The sequence below is a fragment of the Rhinoderma darwinii genome, chromosome 1 (genome assembly GCF_050947455.1).
Source record: "Rhinoderma darwinii isolate aRhiDar2 chromosome 1, aRhiDar2.hap1, whole genome shotgun sequence".
In the NCBI taxonomy this organism is placed as follows: Eukaryota; Metazoa; Chordata; class Amphibia; order Anura; family Rhinodermatidae; genus Rhinoderma; species Rhinoderma darwinii.
In genome coordinates, this window is record NC_134687.1 from 668,300,151 (window position 1) to 668,324,883 (window position 24,733).

At 49.1% G+C, this 24,733-nt stretch overlaps 1 protein-coding gene across 1 annotated transcript in view; it reads left to right on the forward strand.

Annotated features, from left to right (window-relative positions):
• CREB3 (cAMP responsive element binding protein 3) overlaps window positions 1–19,053 on the forward strand; it is a 43,921-nt gene extending 24,868 nt beyond the window's left edge. The window contains exons 2-10 of the mRNA XM_075844416.1: window positions 9,993–10,085; window positions 10,722–10,992; window positions 11,642–11,742; window positions 11,828–11,908; window positions 15,053–15,159; window positions 16,829–16,897; window positions 17,161–17,245; window positions 17,866–17,950; window positions 18,446–19,053. Of these exons, the coding sequence (XP_075700531.1) occupies window positions 9,993–10,085; window positions 10,722–10,992; window positions 11,642–11,742; window positions 11,828–11,908; window positions 15,053–15,159; window positions 16,829–16,897; window positions 17,161–17,245; window positions 17,866–17,950; window positions 18,446–18,876 (1,323 nt within the window). The 3' untranslated portion in view covers window positions 18,877–19,053. The remainder of the gene's footprint in view (window positions 1–9,992; window positions 10,086–10,721; window positions 10,993–11,641; window positions 11,743–11,827; window positions 11,909–15,052; window positions 15,160–16,828; window positions 16,898–17,160; window positions 17,246–17,865; window positions 17,951–18,445) is intronic.
• The last annotated feature ends 5,680 nt before the right edge of the window (window positions 19,054–24,733 follow it).

The window sequence follows — 24,733 nt, forward strand, 5'->3', positions numbered from 1 at the left end:
TCATGTATGTGTCATACACCAACAAGACCCTCATTACCATGTATAACCCCGCCCTGCTCATTATCATATCATGTGTGTCATACACCAACAAGACCCTCATTACCATGTATAACCCCGCCCTGCTCATTATCATATCATGTATGTGTCATACACCAACAAGTCCCTCATCATGTATAACCCCACCCAGCTCATTATCATATCATGTATGTGTCATACACCAACAAAACCCTCATTATCATGTGTAACCCCGCCCTGCTCATTATCATATCATGTATGTGTCATACACCAACAAGACCCTCATTATCATGTATAACCCCGCCCTGCTCATTATCATATCATGTATGTGTCATACACCAACAAGACCCTCATTACCATGAATAACCCCGCCCTGCTCATTATATCATGTATAACCCCGCCCTGCTCATTATCATGTATGTGTCATACGCCAACAAGACCCTCATTATCATGTATAACCCCACCCAGCTCATTATCATATCATGTATGTGTCATACACCAACAAGACCCTCATTACCATGTATAACCCCGCCCTGCTCATTATCATATCATGTATGTGTCATACACCAACAAGTCCCTCATTATCATGTATAACCCCGCCCTGCTCATTATCATATCATCTATGTGTCATACACCAACAAGACCCTCATTACCATGAATAACCCCGCCCTGCTCATTATCATATCATGTATAACCCCGCCCTGCTCATTATCATGTATGTGTCATACGCCAACAAGACCCTCATTATCATGTATAACCCCACCCAGCTCATTATCATATCATGTATGTGTCATACACCAACAAGAACCTCATTACCATGTATAACCCCGCCCTGCTCATTATCATATCATGTATAACCCCGCCCTGCTCATTATCATGTATGTGTCATACGCCAACAAGACCCTCATTACCATGTATAACCCCGCTCTGCTCATTATCATATCATGTGTGTCATACACCAACAAGACCCTCATTATCATGTATAACCCCGCCCTGCTCATTATCATATCATGTATGTGTCATACACCAGCAAGACCCTCATTACCGTGTATAACCCCGCCCTGCTCATTATCATATCATGTATGTGTCATACACCAACAAGACCCTCATTACCATGTATAACCCCGCCCTGCTCATTATCATATCATGTATAACCCCGCCCTGCTCATTATCATGTATGTGTCATACACCAACAAGACCCTCATTATCATGTATAACCCCGCCCTGCTCATTATCCTGTATGTGTCATACACCAACAAGACCCTCATTACCATGTATAACCCCGCCCTGCTCATTATCATATCATGTATGTGTCATACACCAACAAGACCCACATTACCATGTATAACCACGCCCTGCTCATTATCATATCATGTATGTGTCATACACCAGGAAGACCCTCATTATCATGTATAACCCCGCCCTGCTCATTATCATATCATGTATGTCATACACCAACTAGACCCTCATTACCATGTATAACCCCGCCCTGCTCATTATCATATCATGTGTGTCATACACCAACAAGACCCTCATTACCATGTATAACCCCGCCCTGCTCATTATCATATCATGTGTGTCATACACCAACAAGACCCTCATTACCATGTATAACCCCGCCCTGCTCATCATATCATGTATGTGTCATACACCAGGAAGACCCTCATTACCATGTATAACCCCGCCCTGCTCATTATCATATCATGTATGTGTCATACACCAACAAGACCCTCATTACCATGTATAACCTCGCCCTGCTCATTATCATATCATGTATGTGTCATACACCAACAAGTCCCTCATCATGTATAACCCCGCCCAGCTCATTATCATATCATGTATGTGTCATACACCAACAAAACCCTCATTATCATGTGTAACCCCGCCCTGCTCATTATCATATCATGTATGTGTCATACACCAACAAGACCCTCATTATCATGTATAACCCCGCCCTGCTCATTATCATATCATGTATGTGTCATACACCAACAAGACCCTCATTACCATGAATAACCCCGCCCTGCTCATTATCATATCATGTATAACCCCGCCCTGCTCATTATCATGTATGTGTCATACGCCAACAAGACCCTCATTATCATGTATAACCCCACCCAGCTCATTATCATATCATGTATGTGTCATACACCAACAAAACCCTCATTATCATGTGTAACCCCGCCTTCTCATTATCATATCATGTATGTGTCATACACCAACAAGACCCTCATTATCATGTATAACCTTGCCCTGCTCATTATCATATCATGTATGTGTCATACACCAACAAGACCCTCATTATCATGTATAACCCCGCCCTGCTCATTATCATATCATGTATGTGTCATACACCAGCAAGACCCTCATTACCATGTATAACCCCGCCCTGCTCATTATCATATCATGTATGTGTCATACACCAACAAGACCCTCATTACCATGTATAACCCCGCCCTGCTCATTATCATATCATGTGTGTCATACACCAACAAGACCCTCATTACCATGTATAACCCCGCCCTGCTCATTATCATATCATGTATGTGTCATACACCAACAAGACCCTCATTATGTATAACCCCACCCTGCTCATTATCATATCATGTATGTGTCATACACCAACAAGACCCTCATTACCATGTATAACCCCGCCCTGCTCATTATCATATCATGTGTGTCATACACCAACAAGACCCTCATTACCATGTATAACCCCGCCCTGCTCATTATCATATCATGTATGTGTCATACACCAACAAGACCCTCATTATCATGTATAACCCCACCCTGCTCATTATCATATCATGTATGTGTCATACACCAACAAGACCCTCATTACCATGTATAACCCTGCCCTGCTCATTATCATATCATGTATGTGTCATACACCAACAAGACCCTCATTACCATGTATAACCCCGCCCTGCTCATTATCATGTATGTGTCATACACCAACAAGACCCTCATTACCATGTATAACCCCGCCCTGCTCATTATCATATCATGTATGTGTCATACACCAACAAGACCCTCATTACCATGTATAACCCCGCCCTGCTCATTATCATATCATGTATGTGTCATACACCAGGAAGACCCTCATTACCATGTATAACCCCGCCCTGCTCATTATCATATCATGTATGTGTCATACACCAACAAGACCCTCATTACCATGTATAACCCCGCCCTGCTCATTATCATATCATGTATAACCCCGCCCTGCTCATTATCATGTATGTGTCATACACCAACAAGACCCTCATTATCATGTATAACCCCGCCCTGCTCATTATCCTGTATGTGTCATACACCAACAAGACCCTCATTACCATGTATAACCCCGCCCTGCTCATTATCATATCATGTATGTGTCATACACCAACAAGACCCACATTACCATGTATAACCACGCCCTGCTCATTATCATATCATGTATGTGTCATACACCAGGAAGACCCTCATTATCATGTATAACCCCGCCCTGCTCATTATCATATCATGTATGTCATACACCAACTAGACCCTCATTACCATGTATAACCCCGCCCTGCTCATTATCATATCATGTGTGTCATACACCAACAAGACCCTCATTACCATGTATAACCCCGCCCTGCTCATTATCATATCATGTGTGTCATACACCAACAAGACCCTCATTACCATGTATAACCCCGCCCTGCTCATTATCATATCATGTATGTGTCATACACCAACAAGACCCTCATTACCATGTATAACCCCGCCCTGCTCATTATCATATCATGTATGTGTCATACACCAGGAAGACCCTCATTATCATGTATAACCCCGCCCTGCTCATTATCATATCATGTATGTCATACACCAACTAGACCCTCATTACCATGTATAACCCCGCCCTGCTCATTATCATATCATGTGTGTCATACACCAACAAGACCCTCATTACCATGTATAACCCCGCCCTGCTCATTATCATATCATGTGTGTCATACACCAACAAGACCCTCATTACCATGTATAACCCCGCCCTGCTCATTATCATATCATGTATGTGTCATACACCAACAAGACCCTCATTACCATGTATAACCCCGCCCTGCTCATTATCATATCATGTATGTGTCATACACCAGGAAGACCCTCATTACCATGTATAACCCCGCCCTGCTCATTATCATATCATGTATGTGTCATACACCAACAAGACCCTCATTACCATGTATAACCCCGCCCTGCTCATTATCATATCATGTATGTGTCATACACCAACAAGACCCTCATTACCATGAATAACCCCGCCCTGCTCATTATCATATCATGTATAACCCCGCCCTGCTCATTATCATGTATGTGTCATACGCCAACAAGACCCTCATTATCATGTATAACCCCACCCAGCTCATTATCATATCATGTATGTGTCATACACCAACAAAACCCTCATTATCATGTGTAACCCCGCCTTCTCATTATCATATCATGTATGTGTCATACACCAACAAGACCCTCATTACCATGTATAACCCCGCCCTGCTCATTATCATATCATGTGTGTCATACACCAACAAGACCCTCATTACCATGTATAACCCCGCCCTGCTCATTATCATATCATGTATGTGTCATACACCAACAAGTCCCTCATCATGTATAACCCCACCCAGCTCATTATCATATCATGTATGTGTCATACACCAACAAAACCCTCATTATCATGTGTAACCCCGCCCTGCTCATTATCATATCATGTATGTGTCATACACCAACAAGACCCTCATTATCATGTATAACCCCGCCCTGCTCATTATCATATCATGTATGTGTCATACACCAACAAGACCCTCATTACCATGAATAACCCCGCCCTGCTCATTATATCATGTATAACCCCGCCCTGCTCATTATCATGTATGTGTCATACGCCAACAAGACCCTCATTATCATGTATAACCCCACCCAGCTCATTATCATATCATGTATGTGTCATACACCAACAAGACCCTCATTACCATGTATAACCCCGCCCTGCTCATTATCATATCATGTATGTGTCATACACCAACAAGTCCCTCATTATCATGTATAACCCCGCCCTGCTCATTATCATATCATCTATGTGTCATACACCAACAAGACCCTCATTACCATGAATAACCCCGCCCTGCTCATTATCATATCATGTATAACCCCGCCCTGCTCATTATCATGTATGTGTCATACGCCAACAAGACCCTCATTATCATGTATAACCCCACCCAGCTCATTATCATATCATGTATGTGTCATACACCAACAAGAACCTCATTACCATGTATAACCCCGCCCTGCTCATTATCATATCATGTATAACCCCGCCCTGCTCATTATCATGTATGTGTCATACGCCAACAAGACCCTCATTACCATGTATAACCCCGCTCTGCTCATTATCATATCATGTGTGTCATACACCAACAAGACCCTCATTATCATGTATAACCCCGCCCTGCTCATTATCATATCATGTATGTGTCATACACCAGCAAGACCCTCATTACCGTGTATAACCCCGCCCTGCTCATTATCATATCATGTATGTGTCATACACCAACAAGACCCTCATTACCATGTATAACCCCGCCCTGCTCATTATCATATCATGTATAACCCCGCCCTGCTCATTATCATGTATGTGTCATACACCAACAAGACCCTCATTATCATGTATAACCCCGCCCTGCTCATTATCCTGTATGTGTCATACACCAACAAGACCCTCATTACCATGTATAACCCCGCCCTGCTCATTATCATATCATGTATGTGTCATACACCAACAAGACCCACATTACCATGTATAACCACGCCCTGCTCATTATCATATCATGTATGTGTCATACACCAGGAAGACCCTCATTATCATGTATAACCCCGCCCTGCTCATTATCATATCATGTATGTCATACACCAACTAGACCCTCATTACCATGTATAACCCCGCCCTGCTCATTATCATATCATGTGTGTCATACACCAACAAGACCCTCATTACCATGTATAACCCCGCCCTGCTCATTATCATATCATGTGTGTCATACACCAACAAGACCCTCATTACCATGTATAACCCCGCCCTGCTCATCATATCATGTATGTGTCATACACCAGGAAGACCCTCATTACCATGTATAACCCCGCCCTGCTCATTATCATATCATGTATGTGTCATACACCAACAAGACCCTCATTACCATGTATAACCTCGCCCTGCTCATTATCATATCATGTATGTGTCATACACCAACAAGTCCCTCATCATGTATAACCCCGCCCAGCTCATTATCATATCATGTATGTGTCATACACCAACAAAACCCTCATTATCATGTGTAACCCCGCCCTGCTCATTATCATATCATGTATGTGTCATACACCAACAAGACCCTCATTATCATGTATAACCCCGCCCTGCTCATTATCATATCATGTATGTGTCATACACCAACAAGACCCTCATTACCATGAATAACCCCGCCCTGCTCATTATCATATCATGTATAACCCCGCCCTGCTCATTATCATGTATGTGTCATACGCCAACAAGACCCTCATTATCATGTATAACCCCACCCAGCTCATTATCATATCATGTATGTGTCATACACCAACAAAACCCTCATTATCATGTGTAACCCCGCCTTCTCATTATCATATCATGTATGTGTCATACACCAACAAGACCCTCATTATCATGTATAACCTTGCCCTGCTCATTATCATATCATGTATGTGTCATACACCAACAAGACCCTCATTATCATGTATAACCCCGCCCTGCTCATTATCATATCATGTATGTGTCATACACCAGCAAGACCCTCATTACCATGTATAACCCCGCCCTGCTCATTATCATATCATGTATGTGTCATACACCAACAAGACCCTCATTACCATGTATAACCCCGCCCTGCTCATTATCATATCATGTGTGTCATACACCAACAAGACCCTCATTACCATGTATAACCCCGCCCTGCTCATTATCATATCATGTATGTGTCATACACCAACAAGACCCTCATTATGTATAACCCCACCCTGCTCATTATCATATCATGTATGTGTCATACACCAACAAGACCCTCATTACCATGTATAACCCCGCCCTGCTCATTATCATATCATGTGTGTCATACACCAACAAGACCCTCATTACCATGTATAACCCCGCCCTGCTCATTATCATATCATGTATGTGTCATACACCAACAAGACCCTCATTATCATGTATAACCCCACCCTGCTCATTATCATATCATGTATGTGTCATACACCAACAAGACCCTCATTACCATGTATAACCCTGCCCTGCTCATTATCATATCATGTATGTGTCATACACCAACAAGACCCTCATTACCATGTATAACCCCGCCCTGCTCATTATCATGTATGTGTCATACACCAACAAGACCCTCATTACCATGTATAACCCCGCCCTGCTCATTATCATATCATGTATGTGTCATACACCAACAAGACCCTCATTACCATGTATAACCCCGCCCTGCTCATTATCATATCATGTATGTGTCATACACCAGGAAGACCCTCATTACCATGTATAACCCCGCCCTGCTCATTATCATATCATGTATGTGTCATACACCAACAAGACCCTCATTACCATGTATAACCCCGCCCTGCTCATTATCATATCATGTATGTGTCATACACCAGGAAGACCCTCATTACCATGTATAACCCCGCCCTGCTCATTATCATATCATGTATGTGTCATACACCAACAAGACCCTCATTACCATGTATAACCCCGCCCTGCTCATTATCATATCTCGTCTTTGACGCTCGTAATCTTGAGCTGCTCTTCATTGAATGCAATGATGAACGGCTCAAATTACGTTGCAAAGAAGTGTCCCGCATATAATGTATAGAAGTGTCCCGCGTGTAATGGATAGAAGCGTCCCGCGTGTAATGGATAGAAGCGTCCCGCGTGTAATGGATAGAAGCGTCCCGCGTGTAATGGATAGAAGCGTCCCGCGTGTAATGGATAGAAGCGTCCCGCGTGTAATGGATAGAAGCGTCCCGCGTGTAATGGATAGAAGCGTCCCGCGTGTAATGGATAGAAGCGTCCCGCGTGTAATGGATAGAAGCGTCCCGCGTGTAATGGATGGAAGCGTCCCGCGTGTAATGGATGGAAGCGTCCCGCGTGTAATGGATGGAAGCGTCCCGCGTGTAATGGATGGAAGCGTCCCGCGTGTAATGGATGGAAGCGTCCCGCGTGTAATGGATGGAAGCGTCCCGCGTGTAATGGATGGAAGCGTCCCGCGTGTAATGGATGGAAGCGTCCCGCGTGTAATGGATGGAAGCGTCCCGCGTGTAATGGATGGAAGCGTCCCGCGTGTAATGGATGGAAGCGTCCCGCGTGTAATGGATGGAAGCGTCCCGCGTGTAATGGATGGAAGCGTCCCGCGTGTAACGGATGGAAGCGTCCCGCGTGTAACGGATGGAAGCGTCCCGCGTGTAACGGATGGAAGCGTCCCGCGTGTAACGGATGGAAGCGTCCCGCGTGTAACGGATGGAAGCGTCCCGCGTGTAACGGATGGAAGCGTCCCGCGTGTAACGGATGGAAGCGTCCCGCACTTCTTTGCCGAGGCAGTAATTTTAGGCGTCATCGTTTGACCGCTGTCAAACGCTGACGCGTAATTGACAGGTTGTCTGCACAGTACGTCGGCAAACTCATTCAAATGAATGGGCAGATGTTTGCCGACGTACTGTAGCCCTATTTTCAGGCGTAAATCGAGGCATAATATGCCTCGTTTACGCCTGAAAATAGGTCATGTGAACCGAGCCTAAGAATAACATTTCTTACTCACCGGTTTTGTGTGCAGTTCTCCGTTATCTTATCCGTCATCCACCTTCGATTGTCGCCTCCGATCTGTGTTGAGAATCCCGGACGAGCCCCCAAGTAATGTCGCTGCAGAATTTACATTGTCCGTTAACGTTGGACATTATCTGCATTTGTCTGAGTTCCAAATTAATGAATGTCTCTCAATGGTGGATCTGAGAGAGGCCGGCCGGAGAGACCATGACACGCAGCTTCAGTGTTCAAACAGTCTCTGCCCACAGGGGGCGATCCATCTTTATTTATAAGACAATGAGAGTAGGTGGTAACTTCATACTTGCAAAGCATGAGCATTCTAAATATGGTAATGTCCAGTCTTCCCATCCCCTCTTTAGTATGTATCTTTAGCCATAAGAAATACAATGTCATCACGTTTTCTCACGTTGCCTTTGTAACAGCTGAAATGCAAAGTCATAAACCAGGAGGCTTAGAATAGAATAGCGCCCCCTGTAGGCTGTTGTTAGCAGATCTTTGAGCTTTATTGACAACTGTCCATGTGAATCAATTTAGGTTCTCACATATAAAGATATGAAAATATTTTTGACATGACCCACATCCCGCCCTGCTCATTATCATATATCACCCCACCATGCTCATTTTCATATTATGTGACCCGTGTCATACCCAACAAGACCCTCATTACCATATAAAACCCACCCTGCTCATTACCATATAACAAGACCCTCATTACCATATAAAACCCACCCTGCTCATTACCATATAACACCCTGGCCTCTCATCATATTATGTGACCTGTGTCATACCCAACAAGACCCTCATTACCATATAACACCCCACCCTGCTCATTACCATATAACAAGACCCTCATATCGTATAACACACCTCCCTCTCATTATCATATTACACACCTCCCTCTCATTACATAATATACCTTGCTCTCATTCGCATACTACACCCCTCCCTCTCATACTACACCCCTCCCTCTCATACTACACACCTCCCTATCTGCATATTATACCCGCCCTCTCATTATAATATTACCCCCCCCCCCTCATTAACATGCTGCACCTCTCCCCCTCATTAGTATTTAGTAGTGAATTTCTTGTCCTGTGTTCAGATGTCGCTGTTTGGAGACTTTGAGGCTATGGAGAATCCGGACTTCCTGGACATCTTACTGGACGACATATTCCCGAGTTACTCCGATGTGGAGGTAAGGAGGGATCCCGGGGCATTGTGGGAAATTAACCCTGTGTGTGACACCCCCTCTCCCGCTTCTCTGTCCTCCCCGACTGTGATATCCGCAAGTATGGAAAGCCCCTCATTGCTAGTGACTTTCCCTGTATGATATCGTTCTGCGCGGTGTCCTAGTGAGCGGGGGCTGCTCTGTGGTTTTGGGCGGGGGCTGTTCTGTGGTGTATGTCGGTGTGGAGCGGGGGCTGTTCTGTGGTGTATGTCGGTGTGGAGCGGGGGCTGCTCTGTGGTGTATGTCGGTGTGGAGCGGAGGCTGTTCTGTGGTGTATGTCGGTGTGGAGCGGGGGGATGTTCTGTGGTGTATGTCGGTGTGGAGCGGGGGGATGTTCTGTGGTGTATTTCGGTGTGGAGCGAGCGGGGGGCTGCTCTGTGGTGTATGTTGGTGTGGAGCGAGCGGGGGGCTGCTCTGTGGTGTATGTTGGTGTGGAGCGAGCGGGGGTTGTTCTGTGGTGTATGTTGGTGTGGACCGGGTGGTTCGGGGTGGAGCGGGAGGCTGCTCTGTGGTGTACGTTGGTGTGGAGCGGCGGACTTCGGGGTGGAGTGATTGCCAGCTGGAGACTTGTGACTACTTACTATCTGTGTGGTCATGTCTCAGGCGTTCAGTGACACAGCAGTGGACAGTTTCCTGTGTGAGCTTCTGGGCAGCCCGTTGGGTGAAGATCCGAGCTCTCCCCTGACTAGTGACAGTGGAATATCTGAGGGCCAGGCAGCAATCCCGTCTCCAGGTAACTGGGAGCCAACTCCACCCGACAGCCCCAACATCATCCAGACAGAACACAACTACTACATGCTTCAGGACACCGATCTGGATGCTCTGCAGAGCGTGCGTTCCGAAACCTGTGACGGGGATGTGTTCATAGACCTGGGTATGTTGAACCTCTACACAGGGATGTGGACTGTTCTGTAGTGGTGGAGTCGTCTGCGTTCCTCCCGCATATCTGTAGAGCCGCCTGCCGTACCCCACTGCTCTGTGTCTCTCAGACTGACTAATACTTGCACCATGTCTTCTCCTTCTGCCATTCTCTACTATGCTCTCACCATCTTCTGATATATGGCCTGTCCTTCTCTGATGTTCTCACCATCTCCTGATATATGGCCTGTCCTTCTCTGATCTCACCATCTCCTGATATATGACCTGTCCTTCTCTGATGTTCTCACCATCTCCTGATATATGGCCTGTCCTTCCCTGATGTTTTCACCATCTCCTGATATATGACCTGTCCTTCTCTGATGTTCTCACCATCTCCTGATATATGACCTGTCCTTCTCTGATGTTCTCACCATCTCCTGATATATGGCCTGTCCTTCCCTGATGTTCTCACCATCTCCTGATATATGGCCTGTCCTTCTCTGATGTTCTCACCATCTCCTGATATATGGCCTGTCCTTCACTGACGTCTTGTCTTGACTTGTCGTCCTTATCTTGTATTGTCCAATGTTCTCACCCTCTAGTGTCTGACCCGTTTTCTCCACACGTGCCATGTTCTCTGATCGTTCCTTCATTTTTGTCTGCAGATTTGTGTGTGGAGCAGTCGGATGTGGAGCTGACAGACCCGGTTAGTCTTTTCATGGAGGAAGACGAGGACGACGATGGCTCAGAGTACCAGACTGAGCAGGTGAGCCATAGTCAGGAGCAGCAGAGCGTGTTGAGGTGAAATGTTCTTCTCTGCTCGTTATGAAATGTTCTGCTCTATGTGACAGGTTCTGCAGCTGACGGAGGAGGAATCTCGGCTGCTTGGGAAGGACGGAGTCGCGTTACCTCAGCATCTGCCCCTCACCAAGGTGATTACAGCTCTGATTGTCTCATCTCTTAGCACTTGACTAATTGTAATGACGTCTTTATGGAGCAGAACGGGCTGCTCTGTGGTGTATGGCAGAGTGGAGCGCGGGCTGCTCTGTGGTGTATGGCAGAGTGGAGCGCGGGCTGCTCTGTGGTGTATGGCAGAGTGGAGCGCGGGCTGCTCTGTGGTGTATGGCAGAGTGGAGCGCGGGCTGCTCTGTGGTGTATGGCAGAGTGGAGCGCGGGCTGCTCTGTGGTGTATGGCAGAGTGGAGCGCGGGCTGCTCTGTGGTGTATGGCAGAGTGGAGCGCGGGCTGCTCTGTGGTGTATGGCAGAGTGGAGCGCGGGCTGCTCTGTGAGGTGTATGGCAGAGTGGAGCGCGGGCTGCTCTGTGAGGTGTATGGCAGAGTGGAGCGCGGGCTGCTCTGTGAGGTGTATGGCAGAGTGGAGCGCGGGCTGCTCTGTGAGGTGTATGGCAGAGTGGAGCGCGGGCTGCTCTGTGAGGTGTATGGCAGAGTGGAGCGCGGGCTGCTCTGTGAGGTGTATGGCAGAGTGGAGCGCGGGCTGCTCTGTGAGGTGTATGGCAGAGTGGAGCGCGGGCTGCTCTGTGAGGTGTATGGCAGAGTGGAGCGCGGGCTGCTCTGTGAGGTGTATGGCAGAGTGGAGCGCGGGCTGCTCTGTGAGGTGTATGGCAGAGTGGAGCGCGGGCTGCTCTGTGAGGTGTATGGCAGAGTGGAGCGCGGGCTGCTCTGTGAGGTGTATGGCAGAGTGGAGCGCGGGCTGCTCTGTGAGGTGTATGGCAGAGTGGAGCGCGGGCTGCTCTGTGAGGTGTATGGCAGAGTGGAGCGCGGGCTGCTCTGTGAGGTGTATGGCAGAGTGGAGCGCGGGCTGCTCTGTGAGGTGTATGGCAGAGTGGAGCGCGGGCTGCTCTGTGAGGTGTATGGCAGAGTGGAGCGCGGGCTGCTCTGTGAGGTGTATGGCAGAGTGGAGCGCGGGCTGCTCTGTGAGGTGTATGGCAGAGTGGAGCGCGGGCTGCTCTGTGAGGTGTATGGCAGAGTGGAGCGCGGGCTGCTCTGTGAGGTGTATGGCAGAGTGGAGCGCGGGCTGCTCTGTGAGGTGTATGGCAGAGTGGAGCGCGGGCTGCTCTGTGAGGTGTATGGCAGAGTGGAGCGCGGGCTGCTCTGTGAGGTGTATGGCAGAGTGGAGCGCGGGCTGCTCTGTGAGGTGTATGGCAGAGTGGAGCGCGGGCTGCTCTGTGAGGTGTATGGCAGAGTGGAGCGCGGGCTGCTCTGTGAGGTGTATGGCAGAGTGGAGCGCGGGCTGCTCTGTGAGGTGTATGGCAGAGTGGAGCGCGGGCTGCTCTGTGAGGTGTATGGCAGAGTGGAGCGCGGGCTGCTCTGTGAGGTGTATGGCAGAGTGGAGCGCGGGCTGCTCTGTGAGGTGTATGGCAGAGTGGAGCGCGGGCTGCTCTGTGAGGTGTATGGCAGAGTGGAGCGCGGGCTGCTCTGTGAGGTGTATGGCAGAGTGGAGCGCGGGCTGCTCTGTGAGGTGTATGGCAGAGTGGAGCGCGGGCTGCTCTGTGAGGTGTATGGCAGAGTGGAGCGCGGGCTGCTCTGTGAGGTGTATGGCAGAGTGGAGCGCGGGCTGCTCTGTGAGGTGTATGGCAGAGTGGAGCGCGGGCTGCTCTGTGAGGTGTATGGCAGAGTGGAGCGCGGGCTGCTCTGTGAGGTGTATGGCAGAGTGGAGCGCGGGCTGCTCTGTGAGGTGTATGGCAGAGTGGAGCGCGGGCTGCTCTGTGAGGTGTATGGCAGAGTGGAGCGCGGGCTGCTCTGTGAGGTGTATGGCAGAGTGGAGCGCGGGCTGCTCTGTGAGGTGTATGGCAGAGTGGAGCGCGGGCTGCTCTGTGAGGTGTATGGCAGAGTGGAGCGCGGGCTGCTCTGTGAGGTGTATGGCAGAGTGGAGCGCGGGCTGCTCTGTGAGGTGTATGGCAGAGTGGAGCGCGGGCTGCTCTGTGAGGTGTATGGCAGAGTGGAGCGCGGGCTGCTCTGTGAGGTGTATGGCAGAGTGGAGCGCGGGCTGCTCTGTGAGGTGTATGGCAGAGTGGAGCGCGGGCTGCTCTGTGAGGTGTATGGCAGAGTGGAGCGCGGGCTGCTCTGTGAGGTGTATGGCAGAGTGGAGCGCGGGCTGCTCTGTGAGGTGTATGGCAGAGTGGAGCGCGGGCTGCTCTGTGAGGTGTATGGCAGAGTGGAGCGCGGGCTGCTCTGTGAGGTGTATGGCAGAGTGGAGCGCGGGCTGCTCTGTGAGGTGTATGGCAGAGTGGAGCGCGGGCTGCTCTGTGAGGTGTATGGCAGAGTGGAGCGCGGGCTGCTCTGTGAGGTGTATGGCAGAGTGGAGCGCGGGCTGCTCTGTGAGGTGTATGGCAGAGTGGAGCGCGGGCTGCTCTGTGAGGTGTATGGCAGAGTGGAGCGCGGGCTGCTCTGTGAGGTGTATGGCAGAGTGGAGCGCGGGCTGCTCTGTGAGGTGTATGGCAGAGTGGAGCGCGGGCTGCTCTGTGAGGTGTATGGCAGAGTGGAGCGCGGGCTGCTCTGTGAGGTGTATGGCAGAGTGGAGCGCGGGCTGCTCTGTGAGGTGTATGGCAGAGTGGAGCGCGGGCTGCTCTGTGAGGTGTATGGCAGAGTGGAGCGCGGGCTGCTCTGTGAGGTGTATGGCAGAGTGGAGCGCGGGCTGCTCTGTGAGGTGTATGGCAGAGTGGAGCGCGGGCTGCTCTGTGAGGTGTATGGCAGAGTGGAGCGCGGGCTGCTCTGTGAGGTGTATGGCAGAGTGGAGCGCGGGCTGCTCTGTGAGGTGTATGGCAGAGTGGAGCGCGGGCTGCTCTGTGAGGTGTATGGCAGAGTGGAGCGCGGGCTGCTCTGTGAGGTGTATGGCAGAGTGGAGCGCGGGCTGCTCTGTGAGGTGTATGGCAGAGTGGAGCGCGGGCTGCTCTGTGAGGTGTATGGCAGAGTGGAGCGCGGGCTGCTCTGTGATGTGTTTCGGGGTGGAGCGCTGCCCGGTGTTGAATATTTGAGTACTATAAGACGTGAGAGCTGGTGATGTGGAGAAGTGATGTAGCAGAGTCGGGGAGTAAATATTGTGCACGGTTTGTGCAGGCGGAGGAGCGCGCTCTGAAACGCGTGCGCAGGAAGATCCGGAACAAGCGCTCTGCACAGGAGAGCCGGAAGAAGAAGAAAGAATATGTGGACGGACTGGAGAGCAGGTCAGAGCTGCGGGGGCGGAACATTGTCATCCTACAGGGGCGGTCACACCTCTCCATACAGTCCACATCATCTATATACCCTCCTCTATAGGGTCACAGTGTATACAGTACCCACCCCATCTCTCCACCCTTCTACATTATTATATACCATATAGTCACTATCTCTATACTCTCCTCTATAGGTTCACAGTATATACAGTATCCACCCCATCTCTCCACCCTCTACCTTATTATATACCATATAGTCACTATCTCTATACTCTCCTCTATAGGGTCACAGTATATACAGTATCCACCCCATCTCTCCACCCTCTACCTTATTATATACCATATAGTCACTATCTCTATACTCTCCTCTATAGGGTCACAGTATATACAGTACCCACCCCATCTCTCCACCCTCTACCTTATTATATACCATATAGTCACTATCTCTATACTCTCCTCTATCGGGTCACAGTGTATACAGTACTCACCCCATCTCTCCACCCTTCTACATTATTATATACCATATAGTCACTATCTCTGTACTCTCCTCTATAGGGTCACAGTATCCACCCCATCTCTCCACCCTTCTACCTTATTATATACCATATAGTCACTATCTCTATACTCTCCTCTATAGGGTCACAGTATATACAGTATCCAGCCCATCTCTCCACCCTCTACCTTATTATATACCATATAGTCACTATCTCTATACTCTCCTCTATAGGTTCACAGTGTATACAGTACCCACCCCATCTCTCCACCCTTCTACATTATTATATACCATATAGTCACTATCTCTATACTCTCCTCTATAGGGTCACAGTGTATACAGTACCCACCCCATCTCTCCACCCTTCTACCTTATTATATACCATATAGTCACTATCTCTATACTCTCCTCTATAGGGTCACAGTACCCACCCCATCTCTCCACCCTTCTACCTTATTATATACCATATAGTCACTATCTCTATACTCTCCTCTATAGGGTCACAGTATCCACCCCATCTCTCCACCCTTCTACCTTATTATATACCATATAGTCACTATCTCTATACTCTCCTCTATCGGGTCACAGTATATACAGTATCCAGCCCATCTCTCCACCCTCTACCTTATTATATACCATATAGTCACTATCTCTATACTCTCCTCTATAGGTTCACAGTGTATACAGTACCCACCCCATCTCTCCACCCTTCTACCTTATTATATACCATATAGTCACTATCTCTATACTCTCCTCTATAGGGTCACAGTATCCACCCCATCTCTCCACCCTTCTACCTTATTATATACCATATAGTCACTATCTCTATACTCTCCTCTATAGGGTCACAGTGTATACAGTACCCACCCCATCTCTCCACCCTTCTACATTATTATATACCATATAGTCACTATCTCTATACTCTCCTCTATAGGGTCACAGTACCCACCCCATCTCTCCACCCTTCTACCTTATTATATACCATATAGTCACTATCTCTATACTCTCCTCTATAGGGTCACAGTATCCACCCCATCTCTCCACCCTTCTACCTTATTATATACCATATAGTCACTATCTCTATACTCTCCTCTATAGGGTCACAGTGTATACAGTACCCACCCCATCTCTCCACCCTCTACCTTATTATATACCATATAGTCACTATCTCTATACTCTCCTCTATAGGGTCACTACGTGTACAGCTCACAATCAGGAGTTACAGAAGAAGGTTCAGCAGCTGCAGCGGCAGAACTGGTAAGTGCTACATCGCCCCGCTCCACGGCACCCCGCGCCACGACACCCCCTCATATACTCCATCAGAAGTGATCATGTGATGTCGGGTGATTATGTAATACCCCACTCTCTTTTATTGTCATTGTATTCTCTTCCTCATCGCGATTGCAGTTTCCTTATGTAATAATATGGCTCCTCCCGCTGGTTTATGCCCCTCCCCCTGACCAGTATTTATCACCAACCATACTCTTGTCTATAGTGTAATGGTGACTTCTCCTCTGCAGCTCCCTCCTCCAGCAGCTCAGAAACCTGCAGGCTCTGCTCAGTCAGTCTGGAGCCAAGAACACGTCCTCCAACACCTGTGTCATGGTGAGTGTGCCCCATAATTGTGTCATGGTGAGTGTGCCCCATATTTGTGTCGTGGTGAGTGTGCCCCATAATTGTGTCGTGGTGAGTGTGCCCCATAATTGTGTCGTGGTGAGTGTGCCCCATAATTGTGTCGTGGTGAGTGTGCCCCATAATTGTGTCGTGGTGAGTGTGCCCCATAATTGTGTCGTGGTGAGTGTGCCCCATAATTGTGTCGTGGTGAGTGTGCCCCATAATTGTGTCGTGGTGAGGGTGCCCCATAATTGTGTCGTGGTGAGGGTGCCCCATAATTGTGTCGTGGTGAGGGTGCCCCATAATTGTGTCGTGGTGAGGGTGCCCCATAATTGTGTCGTGGTGAGGGTGCCCCATAATTGTGTCGTGGTGAGGGTGCCCCATAATTGTGTCGTGGTGAGTGTGCCCCATAATTGTGTCGTGGTGAGTGTATCTGGTGCTTGTGTCACGGTGGTTGTGTATCTGGTGATTGTGTCACGGTGGTTGTGTATCTGGTGATTGTATCACGGTGGGTGTATCTGGTGATTGTGTCACGGTGGTTGTGTATATATGGTATTTGGCACCCTCAGAGCCTCCTCTTGGCACGGCTGACTGTCCTCTTTTCCTCTCAGGTCCTGGCACTCTCGTTCTGCCTCATTCTCTTCCCCAGTCTTTATCCATTTGGGACGAGTATCGGACAACGCGACCTTCATGGAGGTGAGTGTGGAGAGCTCGGGGAGCACAGACGTGGGGGATATTTTGTGTTTTTCGTCAGTGTGAGGGCCCCGCCATCCTCCGGTTATACGCGAGGGCCCCGCCATCCTCCGGTTATACGCGAGGGCCCCGCCATCCTCCGGTTATACGCGAGGGCCCCGCCATCCTCCGGTTATACGCGAGGGCCCCGCCATCCTCCGGTTATACGCGAGGGCCCCGCCATCCTCCGGTTATACGCGAGGGCCCCGCCATCCTCCGGTTATACGCGAGGGCCCCGCCATCCTCCGGTTATACGCGAGGGCCCCGCCATCCTCCGGTTATACGCGAGGGCCCCGCCATCCTCCGGTTATACGCGAGGGCCCCGCCATCCTCCAGTTATACGTGAGGCCCTGCCACGCTCCAGTTATACAGTATGTGAGGGCCCCACCATCCTGGTTGTGGGGGATGGTAGCATATTCGGTATAGTCACATGACATTATGCCCTCTCCTCTCTTTCAGTTGTGTCTCGTAGACTGCGAGAATTCCCCACCACTCTTCCTGGCGGCCCCATCACCCCACAAGCCGATGATAAGGACCTACGTGAAGAGAAGGTCATTCTAGAAAAGTCTCCCCTGGGACCATCTCAGGAGCTTCCTCCTCTGGACCTGTCCCAGCAGGAGCTACATCTGGAGCCGTCTCTTCAGGGTGCTCAGAACGACACCCCGGAGATCCAGGATGTGGGGACTGCCGAATCTAAACCTTCAATCAATAGTAATTCCTCCTCAGACCTTGACCCAAAGAATCAGCCTGGAGCCAAGGGGCAGCCTGACCCCGTGCCTGCCCACCTGTCTGACCCACCGGAAGCGTTGCCCGTCATACAGGACAAGCCGGTGTGGGTGGAGAAGGGGCGCAGCGTGATTCTCAGTCCTCTCCACTCAGACGAGATGTAAATAGACTAGACCTTATCCCTTTCCGTAGTGGGGCTGGAACCTCCTGATCATGGATGGTGGGAAGCACGTTCTGGAAATTGTGTCTCGGGGATGTATAGTGAGACGCGCTGCACTGAGATTTGTATATATTTTATATTCTGTCATGTATGAAATAAAGCCGTGTGTTTATAGCGTAAACGTGTCCTCTCGTAAAAATACCCCCCCCCAACTCTCGAATTTTACTCGTCCCGTCTGTGTCTTCTGGAGAGAAGAGCCTCCACTACAAGGAGTGACATCACTTCTTCCTGGACGTCCTCGCAGCAGCAGCAAGAACCGCAGTGAGAAGACGTGCGCTGCCGACCGCACAGATGGGGCCTGGTCCTCAGCCTGTCATAGGGACGGACGATTATTCGGTGGACACTCTTCCCAGGGAGGACGTAGATTTCCTTAAACATCTTTTGTGTTCTCGGCTGTTGTGTGACGTTCCTCCTCCGGATCTGTACAGGATCGGCTGGTAACACAATCCCCCGATCTCATCTGTTCAAAGAAATGGTGACACCAGGAGTGGACGACTCATGATGAAGCATTGTCTCTTCAAATGGTGGAAAGTTTGGTTGACCAACTATGGAGGATCCCGTCATTGAGCGGAAAGCTCCGCCTCCCGGCGCTGAATCGGCAGTGACTCACATGTCGTCATCATTACACAAAGTCTTTACAATGGATCCACACGAGGATAGAAGTGGCTTGTATCCAGAGCCTTCTCCAGTATGACTGTCCCTACGGTCTTTATATGGCATGACTAAGATACCTCTATAACAATCACACAGTAGATGTCTCCCGAATGCCGGTGCTGTATATGGAGAACCATCCGTGAGGTCTATCGAGAGCTGTTCATCCAGGAACCTCAGAAGATCCAGACCCTTCTCTCTTATCGTGAGGTCTGAGCCTTCACACTGTCCACATTCTGGAGGTACAGCCTTCTGGATAATAGTGGTTAACTCTGGACCTTTCCTTCTGGAGTCCATGTCCATCTATCTGAGGAGACCAGATGTGTGAGAAGGAACGACCGCTGCTGTAGATCCCAACCCTAACCGTGCAATGCTCTGCAGAATCACACCCATGCGTAGGGTTGATCTTATCCCTGTAGGAGACTTTCTGGAATCTTCCCAACACTCAAGTAGCCACTCTGCTCGGAGGAGGCAGGAGAAGAATCGGGGAAAATAACTTTAGGCCACAGTAAATTTTATGCACATTGAAATGCAGAGATGATTAGATGATGCAGATAGAAGAACCGTGTGTCGCATGCATGTTAATGGGGTCACTTGCATGCCCCTCAAGACGGTAAGAATTACAAGACAGGGGCTCGGGGCCTTCACCTGCAACAACATAAAAAACCTCGGCATGTGTTAATGGAGTGTATCACAATACGTGGCCTGTACTGGACTTGTTTTGACTTCTATGAAAGAGTGTAATAGGCATGCTCTGTGAAATGTGCAGGGAGTGGGAGGTGAGCTGGCCTAATCATTTATATACTTCTATGGGATTGTATAGTGGGCATTCTCTCTGACAAGGGCAAAGGTCACTGTGCATGGAAGACTAGAGGAGGTGAGCTGTCCAAATCATCTATTTACTTCTATGGGAAAATGTAATGAGCATGCTCCTGTGACAAGTGAAGAGGTCACTGTGCAGTGAGAGGAAGTGTGCTGCTCCTACCACCTATTTACTTCTATGGGAGAGAGCTGTGAGCATGCTCTGTGACAAGTCTCCACCATGTATTTCAGAATTGGACAGTTTGTTTCGGGTGTGATAGGTGATGTAGGTGGATGAGATGCGGCGTGAGTCCATGACACGTTGAGTGGAAAACAACTCTTCTTATTTGGTGCTGCAGGTGTCGCGGGGCGTCAGGAGTCACGTGTTATAAAGGACAGCGTTTTCTCGTTACTGGGGTCAGAGTTCATAGGTGACGGGATGTGCGGAGGCTACGAATTCATACAACGGAATAAATTATAAAATGCAGGAAACCGTAATACGAGGGCGGCCGCACCCCACGTTTTCAAAGCTAAAATAATGTGGTGGGATCGGTCGTGGCAGGAAAATCCATGCTGGAAGTTAAACCCGATGGCTTGTAAGGGACTAATAAATCCAGATTCCCGGCACGCAGGATTTTACTTCCCAGCGTCGTTGTCCTCTACAACGCCCAGTCCTGTCCCGCTCATGTCTCCTGCTTAGCTGTGTATATAATCCTGTCATGCTGTCCCTACCACCTATTTACTTCTATGGGAGAATGTATTGAGCATGCTCTGTGACAAGTGAAGAGGTCGCTGTGCAGTGAGGGAGAGGAAGTGTGCTGTCCCTACCACCTTTTTACTTCTATGGGAGAGTACTTGTCACAGAGCATGCTCACAACAGACATGCTCTGTGACAAGTGGGGGGGGATCGGTCGTGGCCGGAAAGTCCATGCTGGAAGTTACACCCGAAGGTTTGTAATTGACTAATAAATCCAGATTCCCGGCACGCAGGATTTTACTGCTTCCCAGCGTCGTTCTCGTCGTGCTCTACAACGCCCAGTCCTGTCCCGCTCAGGTCTCCTGCTGAGCCACTGTATCTAATCCTATCATGTGCGATACTGTCTGCTGAGCGGTGTATCTATTGGGTCGTTAACTTGCTGTAGTGTGAAACCGCAACAAATCAGACGGGTGCCGGAAAGGCGGGCATGGCGCACCAGGACGTTGTGGTTGCACTTGAGGTCCATGACTCCTTCGAGTAAGTCACCAACGGCACCACCTTCGAAACATCCCCCGACCATAACGGACCCTCCTTCACGCTTTGCTGTGTGCTGAATGCAGCAGGAAACATGCGCTCACCTGTCGCACCACAAACAGATTTTCCCCTCTTGGGCCCGAACACCCCAAACGTCGATTCATCCGTGAAAAGAATTGTAGACCCTCAGGCGTGTAGCTGCTGGGCCCTGGACTGTAGATGAAGGGGGTTAATCGGTCTGGTGTTTTTCTTGTAGGCTACGGTGGGGGGAGTTAAGATGCCTTCGTCCAATCATTGTCCCTTACAAGGCCCCGGGCTGGTTGGTGTAAGGGCGTGTCTTATCTGCCGTGGTTTATATAGGAAGGCTCATCCTCTTTTCTCCACGTTTTTGTGTTGAACATGGAGCAGCAAAAGTTAGACCAGGCTGCACATGCCAGAGGAGGACGCCGCCCGGCTCCAGTCCCTCATCCGGGAGACTAGTGCACCAGGTCCGTCCTCTTTGACCAGTATACCTGCCCATCACTCCGCTCGGGGGTCCAAACCACCCGCCTATCTCTGTCTGCCACTGTTAGTAGGCGGTCCGCGGCCTCAGGGCCTGCTGTGTCCCTCCCTCCTACGTTATACCGGCTCCCTCAGCAGTTGCGGCACCGGAAGTCGTTCTCTCTGAATATGTGCCTCCATCCCCGGGCCTGAATGCTCTCTCCAGTCTGGGCCGGGTTTGGTGGCGATACGACAAGTTTCCGATGACATAAAGGTCTGACATTGTTGTGTCTTATGATGTCCCAAAGGCCCTGTCAGTCAGCCGCCCCCCCCTCCTCTTCTATGTTGGCCAGCCTGGATGCCGGGGTTGGGAATGCATGTGGATGAGGCGCCTTGTTGGCTCTTTCATGAGGGCCACTGCAAGTCCTACGGGGCTTCAAACACTGGTGGAGGGGACTACGCTTCCATTAAATGATCTCGCCACGTTGTGGTCCTCAAAATCCTGATCGGTCAGAGAAAGCAGGTGCGTGTCCTCGCAATGTTGCCCGGCTATATCGGTATTGGTCCTGACAAGGAATTACTTTCTATTCAATGGACGCATATACCACCAGCTTAGGGGCACTGCCATGGGCAATTCATGTGCACCTACATGTGGCAACTTGTTTCTGGGCTGGTGGGAGGAGACCATACTGTTAATTGATGAACGACATATCTCAAATCAACCGGTTTCAATGTGGGCACGTTATATTGACGATATTTTCGTTTTATGGACTGAATCCGTAGAACTTTTTGAACAATATGTTTGGACCCTAAATCAAAATGATATTGGGTTGAGCTTCACCTTTGAGTCACATCTCAATACTCTCCGAATAATATTCCCGGACTTCTTGATATCCATAGAAGGAAATGATAGATTAAAAACATAGATCTACAGAAAACCAGCAGCCTTCTGAGGTGGGAGAGCGATCACCCTGGTCCTCTTAAACTGAAAGGACAGTATGGGGCTGGACGATGGATGAAGTGTGGTGAGCGTCACAGCCAATGTCATGCTGCTACGTCACCTATTAGGGGTGGAGCTGCGGTTTCAAATGCGTCCCCTACACGGCGGACGTAGCTTTAGATCCGCCGTGTGCAGACCTGGTATCTCTATATTTCTCTCTATGAGAGGGGACCTCACACTGTGTCCGTCTATTGCGGGCCGGAGGCGGTGACTCGCGGGGTGACCGCTGCCTGTGCTGACACAGCGATGTTTGCTGTGTCGTTAGCAGGGCTGTGGTCGTCGAGCGAATCACCGCCTCCCAGACAGTACAAACCCCCAGAAATCATGGGTGGGGGAGTCACTAGATATAAAAGGGACGGGGAATCCCTTACAACTGTAACGTTGGCTCTGATACCTAAAGACCGAAACGGATTTCTTGCCACTGCGAGCGTTCGTTCACTCGAATAATCTTGTCGCAGCCCCCATGGAATCCGGGTAAAGCTGTTTTTTTGACCTATCTCCACTGAGGAATCGTCTGGTCAAGAGGAAACGTGTTGGGAGGACTTTTATTTTTTGAAAAGAGGCCACCCCATCCCTTTGCATTGACAGAATAGAGGGGTGACTTCCAGCATTAAATGGGTAGGGGGGGGGGGGTGATAGTAGAAATTATATGGAATTTAGGGGCTGTCACTTATGCGAGGCAGACATAACATCAAATGTCGGTGGAACCTTCTCACAAAGAAAAACAACACCGATTAATAACCTTCATCGAGGTGGACAATTTGCGGTCTTTCATCTTTCTGATGCAAATCATAAGAAATATATGAAAAATACATGAGCACGTGGCACATGAAATCACCAAATTGTTTTAAATGAAAATATAGTAAATGTTCTATTATATATATATATACACAAACATACTCCGGATCTACCTTTTTTTTTTCTTTAATAAATATTACGGAAAATTGCCGAAAATTATGAGTCCAGGAGTGGACTTCAAATGATACCGTCAAAATTTGTCTCGCTAGATCGGTAGAAAGCCGCCATTTTTTGGGCTTTTCATCTGGTTTCTTCAACCCTTTGGATTAACGCCCCGAAACGGTTCGGAAATTCCATCCATGCGGGAGAAGGTTGAGAAAGAAACGGCTCTGTGCCGTATAGCAGGCCCTTTTCTGAATTGCCTTTCCCCAACCTTCGTGTTTTCCTCTCTTGGTGTCGTTCTCAAGGATACGGGAAAATTCCATCTCATTCATCATTTTCCTTATCCCAAAGCACAATCGGTTAATGACGGTATCGGTAAGGATTTGGCCGTCGTTTCCTGTGTCTTTCGACAAGGCCCTCAAATTTGTTTGTCGAGCTGGTCAAGGAGTCTGGCAGGGAGCCCGCTTTTCGGTTGTTTCTGACTGCTTCCATTTGTTGGGTTACTCTACCTCGCTTCTATTTTTACGTGTTTAGCTCTTTTCTGGGTATTACGCTGTGAGACCGGTTGTAGCGCTGTGACTATTTGGACGACTGTTTATTGGTCCAGGTTTTTTCACCGTGACAGTTCTTTTCAGGGCCTGTAACAATGTTTCGGGGTTCCTTTGTCTGAAGACTGAAGGCCCTTCCTCTGTACTTTTATTTTGTAGGCATTGATATTGATTCCGTAGCTTTGAATTC